Source organism: Palaemon carinicauda, chromosome 10, assembly GCF_036898095.1.
Source record: "Palaemon carinicauda isolate YSFRI2023 chromosome 10, ASM3689809v2, whole genome shotgun sequence".
NCBI lineage: Eukaryota > Metazoa > Arthropoda > Malacostraca > Decapoda > Palaemonidae > Palaemon > Palaemon carinicauda.
The window spans coordinates 17,675,168-17,697,421 of record NC_090734.1 but is presented as its reverse complement, the minus strand read 5'-3'; the positions used below and the strand labels follow the sequence as shown (position 1 = coordinate 17,697,421).

General features: G+C 34.2%; 1 protein-coding gene across 8 annotated transcripts in view; it reads right to left on the bottom strand.

Annotated features, from left to right (window-relative positions):
- The window catches only part of LOC137648378 (LIM/homeobox protein Lhx3-like), a 58,508-nt gene that overhangs the window by 34,801 nt on the left and 1,453 nt on the right, over nucleotides 1-22,254 (bottom strand). For 4 of the 8 annotated variants that reach the window (XM_068381300.1, XM_068381307.1, XM_068381305.1 and 1 more), the window contains exons 2-4: nucleotides 16,252-16,426; nucleotides 14,219-14,436; nucleotides 7,198-7,366 (exon numbers count right to left, since the gene is read on the bottom strand). In XM_068381300.1, the coding sequence (XP_068237401.1) occupies nucleotides 7,198-7,366; nucleotides 14,219-14,436; nucleotides 16,252-16,426 (562 nt within the window). Of the gene's footprint in view, nucleotides 1-7,197; nucleotides 7,367-12,399; nucleotides 12,569-14,218; nucleotides 14,437-16,251; nucleotides 16,427-22,254 lie in introns of all 8 variants that reach the window. The other 4 variants (XM_068381301.1, XM_068381306.1, XM_068381303.1 and 1 more) reach the window with 4 other exon arrangements.

The window sequence follows — 22,254 nt, the reverse complement described above, 5'->3', positions numbered from 1 at the left end:
TCATACGATTAGATGGCCAGTCTCTAGGGCATTGTCCTGCTTGCTAGGACAATGTCACTGTCCCTTGCCTCTGCCAATCATGAGCGGCCTTTAAACCTTTAAACTAAGCTCTTAATTCAGATGAATAAAAATCCTCACTCACCTAAGAACGAAAAGACCAGAATGATTAATTATAAGCATAAATCGCTCAATAAAATACTCGGATGGATAACACAAAGGCGAGAGAGACCCCCGAGCTAGTTTCATCCTCGTAAGGCAGTCGGTGAATTACGGAAAATAGCAGTGGCAGAGAGAGAGAGAGAAAGAGAGAGAGAGAGAGAGAGAGAGAGAGAGAGAGAGAGAGAGAGAGCGTCTTACGTCACGTAGGGATGCCAATCGCTATAAAAGGTAAAACTGATCACTTAAGGGATGGAAGGGTCTACCAGGAGGGGGAGGGGGAGGAAGAGGGAGGGGGAGAGGGGAAAACCGTGGAGTCGATTCCGTATTTTGAAAGAAGGGCTGTGTCGCGATTAAACATTCCATTAGCAGATTATTTATCAGCAACCAAAAGAGAAGGTTAAAAAATGAGAGAGAGAGAGAGAGAGAGAGAGAGAGAGAGAGAGAGAAGAGAGAGAGAGAGAGAGAGAGAGAGAGAGAGGGGGCGATTGTACCGGACGGTCCATAAAGCATACTGCTAAAAAAAAGGGTAACACAACTTCTTCCGAGCGAGAGAGAGAGAGAGAGAGAGAGGAGAGAGAGAGAGAGAGAGGAGAGAGAGAGAGAGAGAGAGAGAGAGGAGGAGTTCATGAAGTATTCCATAGGATGACGAAGAAGACGAATAAATAAATGAATAAAAAAATATAAGACAAAACTACTCGATCTCGATTACTTGCCTGAATGGAGAAATTTAAACGTCAGCTTATTCCTATGTCCGCCATTTTTCTTTTCGGGGCCAACAGGAATGGGAGCAGTGGGGGGGGGGGGGAGTTGGGGGGGGGTTTCAGTAGGAAGGGGAGGGGGGAGAGAGAGACAATTCTCCTCAGCTCATTTCCTGAGGGCTGTTTGGATGGCCAGGAGCACTCAGACAAATCATTTGTTATTCATTGAGAGAGAGGAGAGAGAGAGAGAGAGAGGAGGAGAGAGAGAGAGAGAGAGAGAGAGAGAGCAATTTTGATTATTGGAAACATTGAATGGTGGGACGGCAGAATTAAGGATGTCCCCTTGGGGGGTAGGTGATGGGGGCTTGTACGTAAGTCCCCCCTGGATCCCCCTGGAAATTTCCAGGATCCTGGATCCGGTCACCCTACCCCCTTACCCATAAGGTAGACGGTTAATAGCCCCCCCCTCCTCCCCCTACTAAACATTCACAGGCTAAAATGGGTATCAGCTAATCGCAAGTATTAAGAGGAATTTCGACGCTTCGCTTCTTAAATCTTTCACAATATCGTCGGGGGTTTTGATTTGGCTTATCCGGAAGGCGTTGGAGGACTGAACGAAGTTTTCCGCGCGGGAATAACATTCCAGATGACGCGTGAGAATCTTCAATTTGCTTATTACTGTCCACGTTTTTTCTTAAATTACTTACGAAAAGATAAACTGAGTATGTATGAACCAAGATACGCATTTAGTTCCCACCGTATTATGTGACTGAAAAAGTGCTGAGTTGGCGCTTTTTCTGCATTCCTTAAGAAAAGATAAACTGAGGTAGGTGTGTATACACAAAGATACGCATTTAGTCCCCACCATATTATGAAAGTGAAAAAGTGCTGAATTTGCATTTTTTCTCCATTTCTTACGCAAAGATAAACTGATGTTGGCGTGTATGAATAAAATACGCATTTAGTCCCCACCGTATTATGAAATAAACTGAAAAAAGTGCTGAATTTGCTATTTTTTAGTGTCCCTTACGCAAAGATAAAACGAGGTACAGGTGTATGCGTATCCACTAAGTACAGTATTTTGAAATGAAAAAGTGCCGAATTCGCAATTTTTCACCATTCCTTACGCAAAGATAAACTGAAGGGGTTGTATATACGCCAAGAGACGCATTTATTCACCACCGTATTTTGAAACTGACTGATACTGTTGATAGAATACATTAGAGAGGACGCATCAGGCAACCGACCCCTTAATTTAGAAATAACGGTAGAAAAGATGTCACAGGTTTTAGCCTTAACAGGATTCTATAAACAATCTATTCGTATTGTATCATATTTCAATAAATTATATAACTATAGTCAATTTTTTTTAGCGGGGCAGATATACACTGAATAGCAGCAGTGCCCTTTTAGCTCGGAAAAGTTTCCTGATCGCTGATTGGTTGGACAAGATAATTCTAACCAATCAGCGATCAGGAAACTTTTCTGAGCTAAAAGGCACCGATGCAAGTCGGTGCAAATGCGCCTCCTTAAAAGAAATTGACTATAATTAAACGTATTTTTCTAATCGCATATATATATATATATATATATATATATATATATATATATATATATATATATATATATATATATATATATAATATATATATATATAATATATATATATATATAATTATTCATCAATAAAAATATACTATTTTTTACTTATAAACAGTTCCTAGTTTTAGTTTAGCATGTAAACAGTAGTAATTAACAATGCTATTTTAATATATAAATTTTGAATTTCACTATACACATTTATCAAAAGTAATTCTCTTATATTTATCAAAAATAATTCTCTTATATTTATCAAAAATAATTCCCTTATATTTATCAAAAATAATTCTCTTATAATTATCAAAAATAATTCCCTTATATTTATCAAAAACAATTTTCCTATATTTATCAAAATAATTCTCCTATATTTATCAAAATAATTCTCTTATATTTATCAAAAATAATTCTCTTATATTTATCAAAAATAATTCTCTTATATTTATCAAAAATAATTCTCTTATAATTATAAAAAATTATTTTCCTATACTTATCAAAATAATTCTCTTATATATATCAAAATTAATTCTCTTATTTATCAAAAAACAATTCTCTTATATGTTTTCCAAACTTGAAACGTAACCCGCCATTTTGGAAAATGTAATTTGAGAATAGAAGAAGGATAAAAATGTCTATTTTATCATAATTACATTATAATCGTCATATCCCTCTGCATATCTCTCGAGTATATTATTATTATTATTATCATTATTATTAGTATTATTATTAATTGCCGAGGTATAACCCAAGTTGGAAAAGCAGAATGCTATAAGTCCAGGGGCCCCAACAGGGAAAATGGCCCAGTGAGGAAAGGAGACAAAGATAAAGAAAATATTTTAAGAACAGTAACAACATTGAAATAAATATTTCCTATATAAACTATAAAAACATTATCAAAATAAGAGGAAGAGAGATTAGAAAGAATAGTGTGCCCGAGTGTACCCTCAAGCGAGAGAACTCTAACCCAAGACAGTGGAAGACCATGTTACAGAGGCTATGGCACTACCCAAGACAAGAGAACAATGGTTTGATTTTAGTGTCCTCCTAGAAGAGCTGCTTACCATAGCTAAATATTGTCTTATTTCTCTTACCCTTGTTTTGTTAAGTTTTGATAGATTATACTGGAGATATTTGTTTTACTGTTGTTACTCAAAATATTCTAATTTTCCTTGTTTCCTTTCCTCACTGGGTTATTTTCCCTGTTGGAGCCTTTGCGCTTATAGAATTCTGCTTTTCCAACAAGGGTTGTAGCTTAGCAAGTTATAATAATAATAATGATAATAAAAATAATATTAATAACAATTATAATAATAATAATAATAATACTAATAATAATAATAATAATAATAATGATAAAAATAATATAGGCGATAATTAGTACTCTAATAATATTGATATCCTTATAATATAAAAAAACGCTATTATTTCTATCATTATCATTAATATTGTCTGATGATAATACTATTCATAATTCTAGAGATACGGAAAGAAAAGAAAAAAAAAAGACAGAAATTTATGGTAATAATCACTACAAGATTCCTAAATACGCTTGAAATACATGCAATTCTTATCCTCAACTTCCTCATCTTATCGTTTTCCTTCGTTACGCAATTAATCAAAGAAACGCTACAAATTAAAATCTACTAAAAGTTTATTTTAGAAAATCTTGCGCCCCAGACCAACACTCAGCGATATTTTACGGATTTTTTTATTTTTTATTTTATTTTTTAAGTTTTTTTAATGTTGCCTTAGATTTTTATATTGGACGTGTTGTTTTTATGTTGTTTTTGTTGTTTAAAATGATATTTAGGTTATCCTTTTGTTAGTTTAGATTCAAATTTAGCTTTTTTTTATATTAGTTTAGTTGTTTTTTTAATTCTTTTATGTTTATTTTATATTGGCATGGATTTTTAAAAGTTTGGATGTTTTATATGTGCTAGAAATTTTACAAATTGGTTTAGATGTATTAAGTTGTTTTAAATCAATTTTTTAGAATTATCTGATGTAGTTTTACCCTTTTCTGACGTTTTAGTTGTTTTTTTATGCAGTTTTAGTTATATAAAACATAGGGTTGAATTTTATTTTATATTGTATTTTCCTACCACACCAATTTCATTGGAAGGTTTAAATTAATTAGTTTTCAATCGATGGTTAAATGTGTTAGGCCTAATATCAGTTTATTATTTTTTTCAGAGGCACAGCGGCATAACGTCTAAAATGAGAAGTTTTTTTTTCACATATTTCACTAAGAAATTATAAAAAAGAATGAATTTACTTCATTTTGGAAGGTCAAGGTCATATTTTTAGGGTCAAGTGTTAAGGTCAGTCAGGCGTCCACTGACGAAAATGAAAAATAGTAAAATTAACAAAAACTATAATAATAATAATAATAATAATAATAATAATAATAATTATAATAATAATAATATTAAGAATAAAAAAAATAATAATATTAATTAAATAATAATAATAATAATAATAATAATAATAATAATAATAATAATAATAATAATAATAATGGTAAGATTTAATACGAGGAGAAACTTTCTTTTCACTTACATGAGATATAACAATTAGGCCTACGTAGTTTTACTTTATAGGGATAGGCCTACAAACACGTAAATTGATGTTCATGAATATACCCGCTTAAACACACACACAAACATTTACATGTTTACACATTCATGTTTGTATAAATAAGTTCTAAGATACTATACTGATTTTTTTAATGAGGCGCATTTGCACTGATTCGCTGCTGTGCCCTTTTAGCTTGGAAAAGTTTGCTGCTCTCTGATTGGTTAGAATGATCTTGGCTAACCAATCAGCGATCAGGAAACCTTTCCAAGTTAAAAGGGCAACTATGCGAGTCGGTGCAAATCTGCCTCGTTGAAAAGAATTGACTAAAAGATAATAAATGAAAATGTCCGTCCTTTTATGCGTAAGTTTCCTATACAAAAAAAAAAAAAAAAATCTATATTAAAAAACTACATTTGTACCAAAATAAAAAACGTCTATCAAGTAGGACTGCGTAAATATTAAATCAAAATTTATAATGTCTGTTTCAAGGCGTAAATAACGTGTTTATGTTGACTAAAACCGCTTAAACATTAGACCTAAGTCGCTACGAAAGAACCATTTTCTTTTATTTAAAAAGAAAATTATTCTCTTTTTTCGTAATTTACTAAGGAATGACGTCATATGTTCATTTACTTATTTTGAAACCCGGAAAAGCAAGTTTCTCTCAATTCAAATTTCATGAATTATAGTCAATTCTTTTTAGTGAGGCAGATTTGCACCGACTCGCAGGAGTGCCCTTTTAGCTCGGAAAAGTTTCCTGCCCGCTGATTGGTTAGACGAGATAATTCTAACCAATCAGATAGCAGGAAACTTTTCCGAGCTATAAGGACACCGCTACGAGTCAGTGCAAATACGCCTCATTAAAAAAATTGAGTATATTCATTGGGCAGACTGTATCTCTCCTTTTAAATACGCAAATTTTTCATTATTAACTTGTTCAATTTAATGAGAGAACGAATTAGAGTTTATTTACCTATTACAAAACCAGGTTAAGCGAGTGCATATAAATTAAGAGTGCATACACATTAGACCTATGTTAACATATATCTTTAAAAAAGACTAAAGTTACAGTTATTAATCTATTTTCTTATATGAAGGAAGAAAAACTTAATCTGTTCCTTCCCCTGTTTAAAAGCCGCACAAAATAAATATCTATCAACTAAAACTGCGCAAAAAAAAAAAAAAAAAAAAAAAAAAAAAAAAAAAAAAAAAAAAAAAAAAACATTACATCTGAGGCAAAAAGCATTGGACCTACGGAACTAAATTCGCACATTCTCTGTCTTTAAAGTCATGGCGACTTACTCCTTAATTAACTTGGTTTTTGTATTTCACGGATGAAGAATTTTGTAATGAGCTCTTCAACCCGTTACGAAACCAGACAAAGCAAACGTCTATCAAGTATGCTTTTTAAAAATCAGACTTAAATCACACCCCCCTCTCTTTTCCTTTAAAGGCAAAAATTAGACCTAAGGCACCAAGTCTACCATCAAAGAAAAAAAAAATAAGACTATGACACTAAATCACACTCTGTCTTCCATTAAAAAAAAAATAGACTTATGACACTAAATCACACCTTGTGGCTTTCTTTAAAGAAAAAAAGTAGACCTATGGCACTGAATCACACGATCTGTCTACTTTAAAGATAAAAAAATAGACCTAGTGCACTAAATCACAAACTCTGTCTTCAATTTAAGACCAAAAATAGATCTATGACACTAAATCTCCCTCTGTGTCTTCCATTAAAGATAAAAAATAGACATATGTCACTAAACCACACCCTCTGCCTTCATTTACAGACAAAAATTAGACCTACGTCACTAAATCACACCCTCTGTCTTCCTTTAAAGACAAACATTAGACCTATGTCACTAAATCACACCCTCCGTCTTCCTTTAAAGACAAAATCTACATCCAAGTCACTAAACCACACCTTTTGTCTTCTTTTAAAGACAAAATTTACATCCAAGTCACTAAACCACACCCTCTGTCTTCCTTTAAAGACAAAAATTAGACCTGTCACTAAACCACACCATCTGTCTTCCTTTAAAGACAAAATATACACATATGTCACTAAACCACACCCTCAGTCTTCCTTTAGAGACAAAAAAAAAAAGCTAATCTTGTTTCTTAACCTGAGTGAAGGACTTTACACAACGAGTTCATTTACCTGTTTTGAAACCAGACCTGCACGACCCTCATGTCAAGGCCGAGGGTCTGAGAAAGTTGTTCCCTAACGTGGCGAGCGGGTTTGGGACTCTCTTTGTACGCCTGTTTCAGTTGCTCCAACTGTCGCGCCGAGATGGTGGTACGGGGTCGTTTGTTTGTCGCGTCGCCTTCTGCAACAAACAAACGTCAAAGAAACCGACCGTCAGTCAAATAATTCTTCAAAAAAAAGGTACCCCCAAAGACCCAAATAATTTTTTAAAAGGAAGGCCTAACCCTATTTTTTTTTTAATAGGTACCCCCAAAGCAATTTTTCAAAAGGTGCCCCCAATAGACTTAAACAATTTTTTTTTAAAAGGTACCCCAAACAATTTTTCAAAAGGTGTCCCAAAGACCTAAACCATTTTTCAAAAGCTACCCCCAAAGACCCAAACAATTTTTTAAAAGGTAGGCCTACCCTATTTTTTTTCAAAGGTAACCCCAAACAATATTTTAAAAAAGGTACCCCTATTGACCCATTCAATTATAAAAAAAGAATATTACAACTTTGAAATCTACATTAATATGCTTAGTCAGCGGATATTATTACTTCCATCTTGAAAAGAGGGCCTTTCTATATTAGATTACAATGATGTACTGTAGGGTAATATTTAGCTCAAGTTTTTTATTTTTATCATGAATAAATTTGACTGATGATACGATTTGGTCTCATGCTTAAAACTAAATGGCTTGTATCAAACTAAAGAAAAGGATTGTCAGTCACAGAACCAATATAAATGGTTATCGTCTATCTAATCATTTCTCAAGGGGTCAAACAACTAAAAAACACTATACTTAAAGCTACTGTAACTAGGGATTTCTGAAAACTTAAACACAGCATTAGATTTAAAAAACAATGGGTATGGGATATTAATCCAAAGATATCTTCGAATGAGAACACAAAGCGTTAAAAACTTGAGAACAAAACGTAAAAGGAATTCAAAGAAAAAAATAGTACTGTATGATAAAATTTTAAGATGAACTGAAATGTGGTTAGGAAAAGCCGTAGAGGTTTTTTACGGGTGCTACATCACCGAGAGCAACTGATCACAAGCTTTGTTTTTAAACACTTACAGACAAGTGGTTATATATAGGCCATGCGTTACTATTCATTCGCCTTTGGGTGCTGACATTCAAAAGACATTTATCCTCAACAGACTAAGAAAATCAAGACACATCACGGAATGGGTGAGAGGCAATTACAATTCTAAATAATAATTAATGGGTTACGCATAAATAGGTATTAAAGAGAAGCTAGTATATACAGACGGGGACTGGGGATGGAATAGAAACACACACACTCTCTCTCTCTCTCTCTCTCTCTCTCTCTCTCTCTCTCTCTCTCTCTCTCTCTCTCTCTCTCTCTCTCTCAACTAAATCTCTGACTCTCGTCTGACAAGAGGTACGTGCAAGTCTGGCTTTCGGCTTCTGACTGACACTGAGACAAAACTGCTTCTGGAAGGTTTTCTTTTTTTTTCCGCCTGTGAAATCCGACATATAGCTGCGCCCTTCTTTATATACTCACTTGCTACACAAGGTTCACCATCGCCTTAAGACTACACAGATAAGAAACAAATATTATACTTGCCTTCGTAATGACAGATAGAGGTAAGACCTCAAATGCATTGCCAATAGATTACACGCGAGATTATTCATTCTCAAAACTGATTAGATAGGGAAATGTTTAGTCCTATTACGACATTCGATTCCATAGTCAATTCTTTTTAGTGTTGCACCGACTCGCAATTGTGCCCTTTTAGCTCGGAACAGTTTCCTGATCGCTGATTGGTTGGACAAGATAATTCTGACCAATCAGAGAGCAGGAAACTTCTCCGAGCTAAAAGGGCACCGCTGCGAGTCAGGGAAATTTCTAGGACTATTACGACACTCGATTCTATAGTCAATTCTTTCTAGTAAGGCAGACTTGCACCGACTCGCAATTGTGCCCTTTCAGCTCGGAACAGTTTCCTGATCGCTGATTGGTTGGACAAGATAATTCTGACCAATCAGGGATCAGGAAACTTTTCCGAGCTAAAAGGGCACCGCTGCAAGTCAGTGAAAATGCGCCTCATTAAAAAAGAAATTGTATAGTAAGCCTAGAGTTTTTAATTACTGGAAACTTGTTGCATTATGTAAGCTCTGTAGGAGTCAAGTTTGACTTATTGGGGCCTCTGATAAGAATTATAATGGTTCGAGCAATTCGAGTATAACAATATTACTGTGTAGGCCTATTAGGTAAACAATTTGCGTATCAACAGAAATTTGGTTTGATCTCCCACTACTCTAGGATAATGCAAGTATTATAGAACAATGATGGTTAAGTAATTCTTCCTACGAATAGTGAATATATATCTATTTTACCACGTGAGTCTAAAACTAATTTTCTCATGTGAGTCTATATCTAATTCATCGCGATATGCTAAGGCTAATTTTCTCATGTGAGTCTAATTGTTTATATGTCTAATTGTTTCACGTGAGTCTATGTCTACTTTTCATGAGAGTCTAAGTCTAAAGTCTACATGCGTTCCGTACTCTGTACCCCAGAATATCAATCCAAATCAGATTTTCAAGAAGATTGGCTCCTAAAATACTCTAGAGACAACGAACAGGAAAGAAGAAATACAAATGCCATATATATATATATATATATATATATATATATATATATATATATATATATATATATATATATATATATATATATATATATCGCAAACGCAGTATCATGCAGTGGTCTATTTTATTTTTTCTGTGACTAACGACACAATGTGTGGTTTTCCAAAATACCGCTACATTCTTAATGCCTTTTTTTTTCCTCTCTCTCTCTCTCTCTCTCTCTTAACTATGAACAACCTGTTACTTTGTTGTGTTTCTAGATTCTAAATATTTCTATGTGATTCAAAGTGTACATTGACGTGTGAATGCAAAGAAATCAGGAAGAAAAAGCTTCTGTTATTTTTTTTCCCCTTAGTACCATGGACAGAGCCATTTCTAACTTTACACAATTGACAGAACCAACGCTAACTATACTAACAAGGGCAGAGCCACTTCTAACTTAAGTATCAAGAGCAGAGCCACTTGTAACTTGAGTATCAAATGGCAGAGCCACTTCTAATTCAAGTATCAAGAGCAGAGCCACTTCTAACTCAGGTATTAAATGGCAGAGCCACTTCTAACTTAAGTATCAAATGGCAGAGCCATTTCTAACTTGAGTATCAAGAGCAGAGCCACTTTTAACTTAAGTATTAAATGGCAGAGCCACTTCTAACTTAAGTATTAGATGGCAGAGCCATTTCTAATTTTAGTATCAAGAGCAGAGCCACTTCTATCTCAAGTACTAAATGGCAGAGCCACTTCTAACTTAAGTATCAAATGGCAGAGCCATTTCTAACTTTACACAATTGACAGAGCCAACGCTAACTCTACTAATAAGGGCAGAGCCACTTCTAACTTAAGTATCAAGAGCAGAGCCACTTCTAAATTAAGTATTAAATGGCAGAGCCACTTCTAACTTAGGTATCAAGAGCAGAGCCACTTCTAACTTGAGTATCAAGAGGAGAGCCACTTCTAACTTAAGCATTAAACGGCAGAGCCACTTCCAACTTAAGTATCAAATGGCAGAGCCATTTCTAACTTAACACAATTGACAGAGCCAACGCTAACTCTACTAACAAGGGCAGAGCCACTTCTAACTTAAGTATCAAGAGCAGAGCCACTTCTAAATTAAGTATTAAATGGCAGAGCCACTTCTAACTTAGGTATCAAGAGCAGAGCCACTTCTAACTTGAGTATCAAGAGCAGAGCCACTTCTAACTTAAGCATTAAATGGCAGAGCCACTTCCAACTTAAGTATCAAATGGCAGAGCCATTTCTAACTTAACACAAATGACAGAGCCAACGCTAACTCTACTAATAAGGGCAGAGCCACTTCTAACTTAAGTATCAAGAGCAGAGCCACTTCTAAATTAAGTATTAAATGGCAGAGCCACTTCTAACTTAGGTATCAAGAGTAGAGCCACTTCTAACTTGAGTATCAAGAGCAGAGCCACTTCTAACTTAAGCATTAAATGGCAGAGCCACTTCCAACTTGAGTATCAAGGGCAGAGTCATTTCTGGTGCAGAGCTACAGAGTAAACATCATCTACCCGACAAAAACTCCCAAACAGCAGTGTACAATACTAAGACTCCCAGAGCAGTGTTGTCACGGCTAACCAGCTATACTGACTGCCGTTTCTACAGTGTATTGGTGCCACCTGGATCACTGATCTCCCCTTTTTTACACTGGATTTTCAATCTATGAACACTTGAGGATATCATTGGAAATCGATTCATAAAATTGGTTTATGGGTTTTAAGTTCTTTTCAGGGTGATATTAAACTTAGACTTACTTTATTTAAAATTTTCTTAGCTAATAGTCTTCGACAGAGAATCAAATTGGGATTTAAATGCTTATTTTTCTTAGCCATGAGTCTTCCTAAGAATCAAATTGGAATTTTAATGCCATTTTTGATAAATATGCCACGGAATTTACAATGTTGAAATATCAATTTTTCAATTTTAGAGAAATTTCTTGAACAAGATTGACTTTCAAATACAGGGAGACGATATAAATGTAACTAATCAATTTCTAAATTACATTTTTATATTTAAGTGATGTCTCTTATAACTGGTCATTTTTTCTATATGATTATTTGTCTCTTTGGTTGATGATATAATTTGAATTATCTGATTTTTTAATCATAAAAAAGATTTCCCAATTAGACAATTTTTTCGGAATTATTTAAAAAATTACTTCGTTTCCTCTTTTTTTTTGGGGGGGGGGGGAATAATTTTACTTTTAATAAACTTTTGAGTGAATCATAAAAAAAAAAATTACCGATATGAAATTGTTCTAGAATTGTCCAGGTATGATAAAGCATTTCTTAGGTATGACTTAAAACATCCTAATCTTCCTCTTATTTAAGAGAATTATTAATTTTTTCAAAATAAACTTTTGAGCGAATCATACAAAAATTTCAAAAACTTTTCTAGATATGATAAAACATTTTGGGAATTCAATTCTCCTCTCTCTAAATAAATAAAAAAAAAAATAAAAAATTGCAAATTTCTGGGGTTCTCTCCAGTGTCCCTGGCGGCACCTTTGGTTCAGCAGCTGTACCAGACGTACCTGTTTTGAAACCAGACTTGCACGACCCTCATGTCCAGGCCGGTGTCGGCCGACAGCTGCTCGCGGACGTGTCTAGGTGGCTTGGCGCACTTGCTGTAAGCTGCCTTCAGTTTCTCCAGCTGGCGAGCGTTGATGGTTGTGCGTGGACGCTTTCCACTCAAGTCGTCCTCTGCGAACACAGCCCAACCCATAGACACAAGGTCAGTCAGAACGGTTGGCGGCCATGGGGTTTTTATTTCTAATTTTTGGGGTTGGGGGGTGTAAGGTAATCTCTTGGGGGGGTCTGGGGGGCTAGAAGAGGGGGGGGGGGTTAGAGGGAAAGAGAGGAGGGGGTGGATTGTGGAAATGGGGTCGAAGTCAGTCAGAACGGTTGGGGGGCCATGGTTTTTATTTCTAATTTTTAGGCTTGGAGGGTCTAAGGCATTTTATTGGGGGGTCTGGGGGTTAGGAGGGAAAGAGAGAAGGGGGAGAGGGGGTTGGAGGGAAAGAGAGAAGGAGAGAAGGAGGGGGGGGAGGGCTTGTGCAAAGGGGGCCAAAGTCAGTCAGAACGGTTGGGGGGCCATGGATATTTATTTCTAGATTTTTTTTGGCTGGGGGTGTCTAAGGTAATTTTTTTTTGGGGGGTCTGGGGGTTTAGGAGGGAAAGAAAGAAGGGGGGGGGGGCGTTTGTATGCAATACTCTATTTGTTATGAATATCGCCACTGCCCCGACCAAACACACCACACCGCCTACTTCCGATATTTCTAATTTTCTGGGGGGTCTATGGTAATTTTTTTTTTTGGGGGGGGGGGTCTGGGGTCTTAGGAGGGAAAGAAAGAAGGGGATGCTTTGGGAAAGGGGCGTTTGTATGCAATACTCTATTTCTGATTACAGATATCGCCACTGCCAAGAGCACACAACACACCGCCTGCTTCCGATCTTGTTTTATATTAATCTCTTCCATTCGATTTTCACCCGAAACCCCAAATTTTGTTTTTAGCCAGTTCGTTAAATCGATATCTAATAAGAAAAGTAAATCCGAGGTGTTGGTTAAAGGGGGCGGGGAGGGTTAAGTGATACTATTATCGTTAACTAAACAGAAAAGAGAAAATGAAGGGTAGTAGTAAGTTACCCCATTTCTTTAGAGAGAAATACATAATTTCAGACATTTTAGACATGCTGGCCGTGGAATCACAGACCTGGGGTTAGTAGCAGGGTGTTGGTGTGGGTTGGCAGAGCGTGGGCGGGGGCAGGTGGGCTGACGGGCGGGAATTAAAATAATGATAAAAAAAAGGGAAGTAGTGTGGATAAAAAAACATCAGCATCAATGCGTATATCACGTCTCCCTCTTGCGTCAATTGCATGCAGAGTATTGTGTTCAAAGGATTTTTGAGATTTTTAAAATCGTGCTTTTAACATTTTCGAAAGAGGGAGATATGATATATCATATTAAAAAAATGCATTTAAACATTCAAGTCAAAAGCCAAATGAAAAAAAGATAATCTAAGAAATAGAATAATATATAAATGAATGAATGAATGGATTCGTATATTTCAACAGCAATAGCAACCAACTATATGGGAGGGAGGGGGTCGGTGGACCATGGGAGCGAATAGGGGAATTAATTACGGCAAACAGAAAGATGAAACACAGCAACAACAACAACAACAAGAGCAAAAAAAATAAAAAAGGAGAATAATAAAATAACTTACTAACTATCCGAGTCAAGGTAGAGAGAAAAGACATAAAAAAGTAAAAAAAAAAAAAAAAGTAAAAGAAGTTCCATGAATGGCAGAAAAAAAAAAAAACTTTTAACTTCACCACTTTTTTGGCCCTTACCCTTGAGTGACATACCTCTCTGCTTAGCCTGCTCATAGTCGCTCTTACACACGAGTTTATTGTCCTCCATGAGGTAGAACTCGTCGCCCGTGTTCAGCTGCCTCTGGCAGATGACGCAGGCGAAACAGTGGAGGTGGTAGACGTTGTCCTGCGCCCTCCGGACGACCTGCGTCGGCGGGATGCCCTGCTCGCACCCAGCGCACTTCGTGCCGTACCTTCTGCGGGGAAGGAGGAGGTCTCGGTCAACGGCAGGGGAGTCTAGGGCCGGGGAGACTTTTAAAAAAGGGCGTCTTGAGGTGATATGTGGCGTGTTTGAAAAGGGTGCTTTTAATGGTCTATGGATATTCAGAAGGTTAAAGGGTCCTTGCAAGGGTATAAAAAGGGCGCCTCTGACGGTGTGGGATATTCAGAAGGGCAAATGGTCCTTGCAAGGGTATAAAAAGGGCGCCTCTGACGGTGTGGGAATATTCAGAAGGTTAAAGGGTCTTTGCAAGGGTATAAAAAGGGCGCCTTGGGAGTCTGCGGTGTGTTTGAAAAGGGTGCTTCTAATGGTCCATGGATATTCAGAAGGGCAAAGGGTCCTTGCAAGGGTATAAAAAGGGCGCCTTGGGGGTCTGTGGCATGTTTATGAAGGGCGCCGCTGATGGTCTGGGATATTCAGAAGGGCAAAGGGTCCTTGCAAGGCTATAAAAAGGGCAGCTTGGTGGTATGTGGCGTGTTTGAAAAGGGTGCTTCTAATGGTCTATGGATATTCAGAAGGGCAAAGGGTCCTTGCAAGGGTATAAAAAGGGCGCCTTGGGGGTCTGTGGCATGTTTATGAAGGGCGCCGCTGATGGTCTGGGATATTCAGAAGGGCAAAGGGTCCTTGCAAGGCTATAAAAAGGGCAGCTTGGTGGTATGTGGCGTGTTTGAAAAGGGTGCTTCTAATGGTCTATGGATATTCAGAAGGGCAAAGGGTCCTTGCAAGGGTATAAAAAGGGCACCTTGGGGGTCTGCGGCATGTCTGGGATATTCAGAAGGGCAAAGGGTCTTTTTAAGGGTATAATTTGGAGCTCTAGAGATTCATGGTTTGTATAATACTCAAAAGAAAGGGCGGGTCTAAGGCTGGTGAAACTTAAAGGCCACAGTGGGATGTAGCAAAGGGATTTAAGGACTTACAATATTTAATGGGCGTAATCATATTAAATCACTTAGAAGAATCAGGAGCAACCAACATCTATAATAATAGTAAGAACCTTAATCTTACAAAAAAAAAAAAAAAAAAAAAATACTTTGAAAGAATCGAAGTTTTAAGCCACCTAGCAGAATCAGCAGCACCCAAAATGTATAACATAAAAACCTGAGTACCCTTTCAAAACTTCAAACATCCTCTTCTGTCTCATTTCTCTTCCTCGTTTTTTTTTTTTTTTTTTTTTTTTTTTTTTTTTTATTATAAGTGAACGATCTAATTTAAAGTCGTTTATGGTCTATGAATATCTTATTTTGATTGCTTATTCTTCTCAAGTAGTTTATTCATTTCCTTTTGTATCCTAGCTTGTAATAATAATAATAATAATAATAATAATAATAATAATAATAACAATAATAATAATAATAATAATAATAACAATAATAATAATAATAATAATAATAATAATAACAATAATAATAATAATAATAATAATAATAATAATAACTGCTTATCAGTAGAGTTAAATGATAAATTAAAGTTATTTTTTAGGAGCAATAATAATAATAATAATTATAATAATAATGATAAAAATAATAATAATAATAACTCCTTAACAGTAGAAGGCAGAGTTAAATGGCAAATTAAACTTATTTTTAGTAGCAATAATAATAATAATAATAATAATAATAATAATAATAATAATAATAATAATAATAACAGCTTATCAGTAGAAGGCCGAGTCAAATGGCAAATTAAACTTATTTTTTTAGGAGCAATACTACTACTACTACTACTACTACTACTACTAATAATAATAATAATAATAATAAGAAGGGGAGAACCGAGACGGGCCAAATTTTACCTGAAAAAGTCCTCTTTACAGTAGACCTGCTGGTTGCGGGCGAAGCATTTGTCTGTGAGCTGTGCCCCACAGTCAGCACACTTCAGGCACCGGGAGTGCCACGTCCTTTCCAGCACTTTGAGGATGAAGCGGTCCAGGATGACCTCCGAACATCCGGCGCATTTGGGGATCGTGGCTGTTTGGGGAGAGATGGGGAAGAGAGAGAGATGGGGAGGAGTTATGAATGAGATTTTCGAATGCTGGAGGAAGCAAGCAAAATATTTTGATACATTTAAAATAATTAGAATTAAGCATTAACATTGTTTAAGGTATATTGTGGTAGAAAAATGTGGAATAAGCTTTTGGAGGAAAAAAAGGAAGAACATAAAAGAAGAAAAATAAAGAATAAGTGTTTAGAGGAAAAAAGGAGGTAAAATAAGGAATAGACTTATGGAAGAAAATATTAGAAAATTTTTGGAATAAGTTTTTTGGAGGGAAAGAGTTAGAAAAATATGGAATAAGATTTTGGAGGAAAAAAAGGAAGAACATAAAAGAAGAAAAATAAAGAATAAGTGTTTAGCGGAAAAAAGGAGGTGAAATAAGGAATAGACTTTTGGAAGAAAATATTAGAACATTTTTGGAATAAGTTTTTGGAGGGAAAGAGGTAGAAAAATATGGATTAAGCTTTTTGGAAGAAAAAAAGGAAGAAACATATGGAATGAGCTTTTATTTGAAAAAAAAATCAAGACACTTTGATTTTATTGATGCAAAATTGTATTGATGGAAAATACAAGTAACATAAATAAAATGTTTTGAGATGGTTTATAGCTAAGGAGAAGAATGAAAAATCCTTATCATATTGTTTAACGAGGTTTTAAAATTTCGCATAAAATGCAACGAGTCTTAAAAGGATATTTCAAAATAAACTTAAATGCTGAAAGAAATTATTCAAGAACGCCTATAAAGTGTTAGAGAAACCCCGAAAGACTTTCAAGTGTCGGAAAATAACGTTGAAAGACTATAAAGTGTTGGAGAAAACCTGGAAGACTTTCAAGTGTCGGAAAATGACGTTGAAAGACCATAAAGTGTTGGGGAAACCCCGAAAGACTTACAAGTGTCGGAAAATAACGTTGAAAGACTATAAAGTGTTGGAGAAACCCCGATAGACTTTTCAGTGTCGGAAAATAACTTTGAAAGACTATAAAATGTTGGAGAAAATCTGGAAACTTTTAAGTGTCGGAAAATAACTTTGAAAGACTAAAAAGTATTGGAGAATACCTTGAAGACTTTTAAGTGTCAGAAAATAACTTTGAAAGACTATAAATTGTTAGAGAAAACATGGAAGACTTTTAAGTGTCGGAAAATAACTTTGAAAGACTATAAAATGTTGTAGAAAACCAGGAAGATTTTCAAGTGTCGAGAAATAACTTTGAAAGACTATAAGTGTTGGGGAAACCCTGGAAGACTTTCAAGTGTCGGAAAATAACTTTGAAAGACTATAAAGTGTTGTAGAAACCCTGGAAGACTTTCAAGTGTCGGAAAACTATAAAGAGTTGGAGAAAACCTGGAAGACTTTCAAGTGTCGAGGAATAACTTTGAAAGACTATAAAGTGTTGGAGAAAACCTGGAAGACTTTTAAGTGTCGGAAAATATCTTTGAAAGACTATAAAGTGTTGGCGAAACCCCGGGAGACTTTCAAGTGTCGAGAAATAACTTTGAAAGACTATACAGTGTTGGAGAAACCCTGGAAGACTTTTAAGTGTCGGAAAATAACTTTGAAAGACTATAAAGTGTTGGCGAAACCCCGGGAGACTTTCAAGTGTCGAGAAATAACTTTGAAAGACTATAAAGAGTTGGAGAAACCCGAGAAGACTTTTAAGTGTCGGAAAAAACTTTGAAAGACTATAAAATGATGTAGAAAACCTGGAAGACTTTTAAGTGTCGGAAAAAATTTTGAAAGATTATAAAGTATCAGAAAAAACTTTGAAAGACTATAAAGTGTCAGAAAAAACTTTGAAAGACTATAAAGTGTCAGAAAAAAACTTTGAAAGACTATAAAATGTTGTAGAAAAACTGGAAGACTTTTAAGTGTTGGAAAATAACTTTGAAAAACTATAAAGTGTTGGAGAAACCCCGGAAGACTTTAAAGTGTCAGAAAATAACTTTGAAAGACTATAAAGTGTTGGAGAAAACCTGGAAGACTTTTAAGTGTCGGAAAATATCTTTGAAAGACTATAAAGTGTTGGCGAAACCCCGGGAGACTTTCAAGTGTCGAGAAATAACTTTGAAAGATTATTAAGTGTTGGAGAAACCCCGGAAGACTTTTAAGTGTCGGAAAATAACTTTGAAAGACTATAAAGTGTTGGCGAAACCCCGGGAGACTTTCAAGTGTCGAGAAATAACTTTGAAAGACTATAAAGAGTTGGAGAAACCCAAGAAGACTTTTAAGTGTCGGAAAAAACTTTGAAAGACTATAAAATGATGTAGAAAACCTGGAAGACTTTCAAGTGTCGGAAAATAACTTTGAAAGACTATAAAGTGTTGGAGAAAACCTGGAAGAATTTTAAGTGTCGGAAAATATCTTTGAAAGACTATAAAGTGTTGGAAAACCCCGGGAGACTTTCAAGTGTCGAGAAATAACTTCTAAAGACTATTAAGTGTTGGAGAAACCCCGGAAGACTTTTAAGTGTCGGAAAATAACTTTGAAAGACTATAAAGTGTTGGCGAAACCCCGGGAGACTTTCAAGTGTCGAGAAATAACTTTGAAAGACTATAAAGTGTTGGAGAAAACCTGGAAGACTTTCAAGTGTCGGAAAATAACTTTGAAAGACTATAAAGTGTTGGAGAAAACCTGGAAGACTTTTTAGTGTCAGAAAATAACTTTGAAAGACTATAAAATGTTGTAAAAAAAACTGGAAGACTTTTAAGTGTTGGAAAATAACTTTGAAAAACTATAAAGTGTTGGAGAAACCCCGGAAGACTTTAAAGTGTCGGAAAATAACTTTGAAAGACTATAAAGTGTTGGAGAAAACCTGGAAGACTTTTAAGTGTCAGAAAATAACTTTGAAAGACTATAAAGCGTTGGAGACAACCTGGAAGACTTTAAAGTGTCGGAAAATAAGTTTGAAATACTATAAAGTGTTGGAGAAACCCTGGAAGACTTTTAAGTGTCGGAAAATAACTTTGAAAGACTACAAAGTGTTGGAGAAACCCCGGAAGACTTTTAAGTGTCAGAAAATAACTTTGAAAGACTATAAAGTGTTGTAGAAACCCGAGAAGATTTTTAAGTGTCGGAAAATAATTTTGAAAGACTATAGTGTTGGAGAAAACCTGGAAGACTTTTAAGTGTCGGAAAATAATTTTGAAAGGCTATAAAGTGTTGGAGAAACCCTGGAAGACTTTAAAGTGTCAGTAAAAGAAATTTGAAAGAATGTAGTGTTGGAGAAACCCGGAAGACTTTTAAGCGTCGGAAAATAACTTTGGAAGACTATTAAGTGTCAGAAAAAAAGTGTTGGTGTAAAAAACTGGAAAAAAAAATTAAACAAAGAAAAACTTCAAGAAACCTCGCAATAACTTTGATGAAAAAATATAGATTTTTGCGAATACTAACAATCAAATTTAAAACTATTAAAAATTGCTGAGAGGCTGGTACAGAATAAGCCCAGTGGGGGGGATGTTTACCTCGGCAAGGGGGGGGGGGGGGGCTATGGACCCGAGTACACGAAATGAGAGGAATTTTATAGTAAAAATAAAGAGATGATTTCAAATAACAGTTTAGAAAAGATCTCAAGATAACTTCGTAGCGTAAGTAAAAGAATAGAAAATTTATGAAGGTGTTTGAGCATGATAAGAACAGAGACTGGTAACAGGTAAACCGTACAAGATTATATATATATATATATATATATATATATATATATATATATATATATATATATATGATGTGTGTATCTAAATAATGTATATTATTTGTTTATAAATTTATTCATACAATAATTTATATATACTTTGTATATATATACATATATATATATATATATATATATATATATATATATGTGTACATATATACATATATATATATATATATATATATATATATATGTATATATATATATATATATATATATGGAGCCTATATATTCATATTCATATATGTATATATATATTTATATATATATATATATATATATATATATATATATATATATATATATATATATATATATATATATACATATACACACACGCAAACTAAGACCCTTCCATTATACCATTTCCTCTTAGTAAATTTTTCCAAGGTAACCCTTTAGATACAACCCTAACTAAAAAAAGACATCAAACAGACCGCTAATATACACCACACAAGCAATTATACTCTCGCATTATATGACTAAACCAGCAAATCCATTCAAACCATTTAAGAACATGATCCTTCCTCTCCCTCCATCAAATACCTTACTGTAACACCTGTCATTACAGGAGGTAATTCAGTGATAGTTCACACCTGTTAAAGGATTATATCCCACATGCGTCAGAGGACACCTCTCTCTCTCTCTCATGCGCGACCCGTCGTTAAGCGATACCTCTACTGTGACTATATTCAGAAAATTCCTACGGTTTTGATAAGGTGGGGAATAGGTCTTTTTAAAACGAGGATAAGGTAGGGTAATGGATCAAGTACATGAAATATAATATATGCATGCCGAGGGTACACACACGATGTGTATATATATATATATATATATATATATATATATATATATATATATATATATATATATATATTTATATATATTTTTATATATATATTTTTATATATATTGGTATTTATATCATGTAGCCTACTGTAAATATATAAATATATATATATATATATGTATATACATATATGTTTATATATACATATATATATATATATATATATATATATATATATATATATATATATATATATATATATTGGTATTTATATCATGTAGCCTACTGTAAATATATATATGTATATATATACATATATGTTTATATATATACATATATATATATATATATATATATATATATATATATATATATATATATATATATATTTGTTTCTATATCATGTAGCCTACTGCAATTATATATATATATATATATATATATATATATATATATATATATATATATATATATATATATATACAATTCATATTTACACATACAAACTATAAATACATACCGGTGTGCATACATATACATATATATATACATATATATATATGTATATATATATGTATGTAATATATCTGCGCAACCGCGACAGTAAGAAAAAGTAAACATATTCCATTAATGACAACAGAAAAACATTTATCCATATAAACGAGTAAACAAATTCTCAAATATTAAAACAATATGCACTGTTTATAGTCACACGGAAATTGCAGTGACTTATACTTTGCACTTTATTGCATATAAGACTGAATGGCATTATGCGTATTCATATGACAATATGTTTTGTTTAATAATTTTTGCTTTTTCCTTTTCAATCTTCGATATGAAATTCTGCAATATGAAATATTATTGACTGCAATCAGCGTTGAAATTAATTGCATGGAATTGATGAAAAAATTAGCTAGATGAATTTTCAGTTTTGATAAAATCAACAATTTATGCAATGCCGTGGACTTATTTCGAAAATAATAAAGCATTAATATATTTATACTACTGATGTTTATGGAATTCACGGAGTCAAAACATAGGTAGTAGTCCAATAAATGTAAATGTATTATGGTTGAAAATATAGTGCAGTTCGGTTAGATGGAATTCTGCGTTATTTCTGGTGATATATATATATATATATATATATATATATATATATATATATATATATATATATATATATATATATATAAGTGAGCGCAGATGTTATTCACGAAGCATCTATTTCTCTACCTATCTAGATAAATCTAGAGAGATTTGCCTCAAGAACTAAGTACTAGCGAATGTAACTACATTATTACTTGAAATGTAAGTAACGACAAT